At 41.2% G+C, this 7,601-nt stretch overlaps 1 protein-coding gene across 1 annotated transcript in view; it reads right to left on the minus strand.

Annotated features, from left to right (window-relative positions):
* The window catches only part of DNAH7 (dynein, axonemal, heavy chain 7), a 150,787-nt gene that overhangs the window by 134,326 nt on the left and 8,860 nt on the right, over positions 1 to 7,601 (minus strand). Inside the window, exons 5-7 of the mRNA XM_015566120.1 lie at positions 4,140 to 4,227; positions 2,727 to 2,907; positions 768 to 840 (exon numbers count right to left, since the gene is read on the minus strand). Coding sequence (XP_015421606.1) covers positions 768 to 840; positions 2,727 to 2,907; positions 4,140 to 4,227 — 342 coding nt within the window. The remainder of the gene's footprint in view (positions 1 to 767; positions 841 to 2,726; positions 2,908 to 4,139; positions 4,228 to 7,601) is intronic.

A 7,601-nucleotide genomic window follows, 5' to 3' on the forward strand; every position in this document is an offset into this window, starting at 1 on the left:
AGCCTGCAACTGAAGCTCCCAGTCTCTACTTTTTTTCTGTATTTTTATTCTGGGATTTATTTACCTTCTGTAATTGAAACTTTGTTGCAACTCCAGCTCCAAGGCCGGCTGGCTGAAAGCAGGGATCTGGGATTTGTTTAGCTTCTATAATTGCAACACTGTTTCAGCTCCAGCTCTGAGGCCTCTGCTGGCTGAAAGCAGGTATCTGGGGTTTGTTTAGCTTCTATAATTGCAACATTGTTGCTTAGAGTGCACCTCCGAGCTGGGCTGCAGCAGGCATGGAACCTTGGCTTCCTCCATCACTGGAGCAACCAAGCCTCATGTTCACTTCAGCTGCCTGGCTGCCGGCCGCCATCTTGGTTGGCAGTTAATTTGCATATCGCCCTGATTAGCCAATGGGAAGCATAGCGGAGGTATGGTTAATTACCATGTTTGTCTATTATTAGATAGGATTATATCTGCAGTCTGTGCTGGGAGCTGTGTACGTATGAAGGTTTGATTCAAGTTCTTTCACCAGACACTCACGTTTTAACCACCTAGTCGTCCACCGGACCATATGTCTATTTGTCTAACCATGTATCCATCAATTCGTAAAGTAACATGTTACGGCTTCAATACATAAGTAAGCAAAAATAGTGGCCAGTTGTATATATGAAATGCATCAATTATAAACATATTTGTGAGAAAATAATACCGGTGTGTAAAGAGTTACACATACACATGAATGGTCACATAATCAATATCTGCAGATAAACCTGATTGCTTACTCAGCACGATGGGGTGGAAGTTCTTCTGCCTTCTTATCATCTTTCTCTCTGGGATCTTTTAAAACAAAATCAACTGGAAGAAAATAGAAAAGTTCTGATCAATAACCTTATAATAATTACAGTATGTTTACAAGCAATTGCAAAATTAATTTAATTAAAACTGTTTAAATTATATTCATTTTTTAAAAATAAGTGATTTGTGCATTTATAATGACAAGAAAATAAACATCATGAGAAAAATCTATGATGTCTTTGTCTTTGAGAATGGTTCTTAACAATGTCCCTGTTCTTTCATTTGCAAATTATAATAACTTTTATATGACATTTTCCTTTATAGCTGTTCCACAAAAGGCAGTTCTTGTTGAATTGAACAACAACACAGAATAGTAGCAGTAGTTTCCCTTCACAGAAAAAAATACACATATTGGCTGCTGTTCCCTTTTATTGCTTAAGAGCATAGAACAATCTTGTTATAAATCCGTAAAGTGAGCTACTTCTGCTTCTGTCTTCTGTGGTCTTTAATGTTAACTCTAATGTTCCAGCCGGTGTTTCAGGATGCTCTTTCTAAAATGCAAGCATGTCATTACCCCTCTGCTGACAACCCTTCAGTGACTCGCCCATACCTCCCAGCGCTTTAAAAAGGCACATAGAGCCCATCAGATTCTACCGTCTTCCCACAATGCCCGCTTGGCTTTGGCCACCAGAAATGCTCCCCAGCCAGGGAGAGCCTTTCCTGGGCCCAGCATGCTCCCTGGTGCCTCTTCCTCACTCTCCACGGCTCGATCCAGGTGCCCCCAGAGTCCTTCCTAACAGGCAGGCACCGCCCCTTCTCCCTTCCAGCGTGTCCTCTGCTCCCCTCCTTATCACACTTACTACTCTGCTCTGCAATTTAGAGATTTGTGCATCTCCCTTATTACACTATGAACATTTGGGGGGCAAGAATCTGGCTCTTTATGTTTATGTCACCAGGACACCCAATAGAAGTCTTACAGACAGGAATGCTGCCCTCCCTGAAGGGTCCCCAGACCACTCCAAAGCATTACGCTTTCTCCAACTTTGAGCACAGCATCAGTTATACACAATTGTACCACAGCCAGCTGGGAGCCTTTTCAAAAAGTATAGGTTGGAAGGCCTAGTTTCCAGACATTGTAATTCAGATGGGTTCAATAGTCAGCATTTTTAAATGACTCTGATGATTAGTCGGTCTTAGAATATATTGGTTCGTACTGCAAGTCAACAAACTTTTTATGTGAAGGGCCAGATTATAAGTATTTTCAACTTTGTAAGCCATAAGGTCTCTATCACAACAACTCAACTCTGTTCTTATAGGTCAGAAAAATCATAGGAAATATGCAAATGATGGTATGCAGCTGTGTTCCAATAAAACTTTATTTACAAAAACAGACAGTGGTCTAGACTGAGCCTGTGAGCTGCAGATTGCCAATCCTTAGTCCATAGCAACAATTTTGTAATTAATCACATTCTACTTTAAGATATCAGTAATATTCACGTTAATTAAATAATTATCATTTTATAATCTTCTTCGGTCCTGTTCTTTGTAGAGGGGATATATTCACACAGATAGAAAGATCATGTTTTTAAAAAATGTTTGCCTCGCTGAAACCGGTTTGGCTCAGTGGATAGAGCGTCGGCAGGTTCGATTCCAGTCAAGGGCATGTACCTGGGTTGCGGGCACATCCCCAGTGGGATGTTTCTCTCTCATCGATGTTTCTAACTCTCTATCTCTCTCCCTTCTTCTCTGTAAAAAATCAATAAAATATATTTAAAAAAAATGTTTGCCTTACTTTATTAATAAAACTTACCTACAATCTTAAGCAATGTAAGAAACAGCATAATAAATATAAGAAACAGTTACAAGTATAGGTATTAACTTTTAATTTTAAAAAATATCTTTACTGAGACATTCAAATTAGGAAGCAAAGGGGAACACTGGCTCACCTATGGACTTTTTTACACTAAGAAGATAATCTTCTCTCATTTCATCAGATAGCGTGAGGATGCTGTCGGTGAGGACTTTCAGATGTTGGGGGACCAGATTCAATACGTTCTCTAGCCAAGAATCTTCCATAGGGGCTATGTGGTCAGTATCGATCCCATGGTGAATATAATAGTAATATCTCTACATAAAGGAGCAGAAGAAATGGCGATGGATTTAGTGCTATAATAAAAGAAGTGTGTTTTCAGACATACAACTACTGAGTAAAATTAAAGTTTGAGGAAAACAAACTATTTACAGGTAATAAAAAAGTATTTTGCACAACTCATGTAGGCATGATTTGAGATTACCTAAATTAAAAAAAATATACATGATGTTGCATGGACTTTCAAGCTCTTATCTTAGCTCAGAATTCTACTATAAACCGTCAAGTGATATTACTAAATACATGACATACTGAACAAAGACCATGCAGAAGTCGAGTTCAGTGTTGTAAATAGGTGAAAATTTGGTGTGTTCATTCTTTTATTATCTATGATCAGAAGTAGATCTTAAAAGTTGCAAGTGGCATAGATATCCCCAAACATTCACCTCAGAAATGTAATACAACAGGGGTTAGGAAATTTCTGGTGACCGATTAATACTCCACACTGTAATTTTACAGCTGCTATTAAATATGTGCATAAAATCTTCATTTTGAGACATGATAGTATTTCTCTAATCATGGACATTTAGCTTCATTATATTTTCATTAGCTTTTAAAGTATGTCACGAAAATATTTTCAAATTTGCAATGTTAAAGTCTTTGATATTTCTATCCTTTAAAATTCTGTATTTGACATACTCGAAGAGTTACCATTTCTAAAGTAAGTTCATAGTTTTTGTAAAATGTAAATGATGTAGTTAAGGTAATTCCTCATGGAAGAATAAAGACATGCCAAGCTATACAAGACTGAGGCCATCTTTCACCAAAGGGAGCAGGTAACTTGGGACCCTTTGACCGCTGTCTCAGGGGACCACGGGCAGAATAATTTCCTCCATGAACCCAATGGAGCAAGCGTATGGAGCTTCCTATTCACTCCTCCTCCCACCGGGCTTCCCAGGGAGGAGCACAGATCAACCTCAAAAATCTGGCCCTGGCCGGTGTGGCTCAGTGGATAGAGCGTTGGCCTGTGGACTGAAAGGTCCCAGGGTCGATTCCGGTCAAGGGCATGTCCCTTGGTTGCGTGCACATCCCCAGTAGGGAGTGTGTAGGAGGCAGCTGGTCGATGTTTCTCTCTCATCGATGTTTCTAACTCTCTATCCCTCCCCCTTCCTCTCTGTAAAAAATCAATAAAATATTTAAAAAAAAAATCTGAACGCATCTGCGGGTGCTTCCGTTACTTCTAGTCACACGGATGAAAGGAAGCCATTACCAAGATGTCCTTTTCTATGGCGGAGGTGGTCATTTTGGGAAACGCACTTTCCTCGGGAGCAGGCACGTCTGAGAGGGCATCCTGTTGCCTAAAACAAGGACAAACACACTCCTAACATGTCCGTCAAAAACAGTTACTTTTATATCAATAGATAGAAACAGATCAGGACTGCCTTCTGTTAAATTATAAGAAAAAACGAATTGTTTATAACATTTTATAAATTGTGTACATATTTGTTTGGTGCCATATTCCTCCCAGGATACGTTCTCCTCATCCAGAGAGAGACAGTTACCCTGGACGGGGCTTGTAAGGCCTGATTCGGAGGCCAGATGCAGCTTCGTGGGCTTTCTCATTCTTCATCATGACTCAAAAGTTAAGCTCTCTCTCTTCTGAAATGTTGTAGGACTATGCTCGCATGATTCCTGAATTATATGTGTTTCTTTATAACATTTGACCTTAAAAGAACAAGGATGGAAAATACTTTCAGTGCAGTTTTGTAGAAGACACAGGGACCTTCTTCAAAAGCCCATTTCTGATTTCTAGAGACGTGCAAGTTAACAATGCATGACCTAGAAGCTCACGTGCTCTTTTGTATTTATTACTAAGTGTCCATATAATACAATGATGTTCTCGCCAGAATTCAATCCAAAAATCTATACCAGATATGAGCCACATGTTGTGACTTCTCGGGGGCTCCACTGTGTGGAAAGGCATAGTTCACATCTTGGGGAAAATTCCGTTGCTCTGGGACAGCTTCAGCCTCTCTATCCTTGAATGCATCACACTCTGGATCCCAGCTTCATCTGGGATGGTGACAGGTCAGTGATGCTGTGTAACAAAATATTCCTTCCCACTAACTGTCACGTGTACCTTCATAAAGTTGGGGAAAATAAAACATGCCAAAAATAATGGTTAATATTTCTCAGTCTAATGTTTTCCAGATGCTCAGGGGGTAAATTACTATTCTGTTTTAATTCTGTAGCCAGCTTAGTAATTAATTCAAGAGTAAGACCAAAATATAAATCTTTACAGAGATGAAAGGCTCGAGTTTACTCCCCACAGGCTTCCATGGAAAGAACCACCAAGGCAGAAGAGGGTAAAGGGGGCAGAAGGTGATGGAAGGAGACTTGACTTCGGGTGGTGAATACACTCCTCAATCTACAGATGATGTCTTATAGAATCATGCACCTGAAACCTATATAATTTTATTAATCAAAGTCACCCCAATAAATTCAATAAAAATGAAGAACTACTAAGGAAGAAGCTTCAGCAAAAAGGAACATGATCCCAGAAATGAAGAGTGCAATGCCTAGGCAATTTTTTAAGAAATCAGAAAACGTGTCAGTAAATCTAAGAAAGTGTGAACTTAAAATAAGTATGGAGAATTGGCAGAAATAAGCAATAATCACATGGAGAATGCAGAGGTTGTTCAGCGGTAAGTTATAGCATTACAGGGCTTGTTTGCACTACACAGTGGAGGGGGGGTAGATAAAATGAATTCTAAACTTTAAAAAATTAATTACAATATGTGGTTTTAAATGTTAAGGTAATCACTTAAAGATCAAAAATATATTTGATAGCTTTTAAGTCAATAGGAATAAAGGGAGAAAATTCAATTCAATAGAATGCAGGAAAATAAGAAAAGAAAAAAGCAGCAGCAGTAACATATAGTGAATAAAAAATACAAAATACATTGGTAGAAGTTAAGCCCACATCTATAAGACATGCCAATAACTATACACTGTGAATGGCATTAAATGTACTATTGAGCCCTGACCGATCTGGCTCAGTGGATAGAGCGTCGGCCTGCGGACTGAAGAGTCCCAGGTTTGATTCTGGTCAAGGGCATGTACCTTGGTTGTAGGCTCATCCCCAGTGGGGAGTGTGTGTGTGTGTGTGTGTGTGTGTGTGTGTGTGTGGGTGTGTGTGTGTGTGTGTGTGTGCAGGAGGCAGCTGATTGATGTTTCTCTCTCATCGATGTTTCTAGCTCTCTATCCCTCTCCCTTCCTCTCTGTAAAAATTAATAAAAAATAAAATAAATGTACTATTGAGATACAGAAACTCTGAGATTAAATTTCAATTAGCCCTGTTTATAAAAGGCATAACTAAAAAAATGACATAAAGTGGTTAAGAGACTTCCGTTTCTTACAACACAGTTGCACAGATAATCCAAAAAACCTCCAAGTACCACTCTCTAAATGTTGGATAATGTGTCACAAGGCTCATTCGAGTAGCAGCTGAGCTCACAAGAAAGAAAGGAAGTACTCAGGAGGAGAAAGGATGGAATGGCAAAGTTAAGCAATCGGCAAACACCTGGGGGAGGGCTGCCCTTGTGGGCATGTGGCCTTGAACTTGAAGGCCCAGGTGCATCAGGAGAGAACTGTGTGGGCCGGTGGGGAATGGGGAATTCCAGCCGAGGCCCCTGCATGAAGCTGGACCTTGATGGGTTCCAGCCTCAATCATCGTAGGACCTGAGAGGACCGGCACGGGACAGGTGTCCAGAGAGATCACCCGTCTTGGCCAGGACACTGGGTAAGAAAACGTTGCTGCTGAGCTGTTCTAACCAGAGGCTGCCCTGTGGTTCTGAGCGCTGACTTGGGACTGAGAGGCCCCAGGGGGCTGCCCCGGGGTTCTGAGTGCTGACTTGGCACTGAGAGGCCCTAGAGGGCTGCATCGAGGAAAGTGCGCCGAGGGAGTCGAACTGCTAGTATCCTTGTGGCGCCTCCAGACGCAGACTCCAGGCCACTCTCCAGAGGCATGTGCCACAGTCCTGTGCCACAGGATGCCACCGAGCCCCTCCCTCCGGAAGCAAAAGGTGCCCCCTGTCCTCCCTTCAGGAGGGGCATCCCGCCACCAAAGTGCCACGGGGTCTGGACAAGCCACTTACTGCCATGTGTCTGCACACTCGACGGTGTCACAAATGGCAGGGTGCACACCGTGAGTCATGATGAAAGAAAGAAAGAGGGTGTGCACACCTAGGGCAGGGGTGGGCAAACCCTGGCACTCGTGCCAAACATGGCATGCCAGTAACTTTTGCTGGCACGTGAAACCCTCTCTTATAATCTTCCATTTACAATTTTTGTGAACATTTGAATGACTTAAATGTTAAATTACAAGGAACTGGCAAGACACTTGATGTTATGTTTGGTTACAAAAAGTCTTTTGAAAAGAAACTGGAAGTCTTTAAGAGGGATGTGGATGGTGAGAGATTTAGATATTTCCCAAACCTCAAGAGGCACATCAAAGACCTCCCAAAAGATGACAGAACATACTGTCAAAGCCTTCAAAAGCTGTTTTTAAACATCGAGTCAACTATTGAGCAGTTCTTCTCAAGATTTGCGAAATTCGGAGAACTGGAAGAGAAAATTTCATGAGGTTTCCGGACAGCACGAAACTGGAGGAACTAAACTTACAAATGTTTTCATGGATAGACATGGCTGACTTTAAATGCTGTTGATTGAA

The sequence above is a fragment of the Myotis davidii genome, unplaced genomic scaffold (genome assembly GCF_000327345.1).
Source record: "Myotis davidii unplaced genomic scaffold, ASM32734v1 scaffold221, whole genome shotgun sequence".
NCBI classification, from domain to species: Eukaryota; Metazoa; Chordata; class Mammalia; order Chiroptera; family Vespertilionidae; genus Myotis; species Myotis davidii.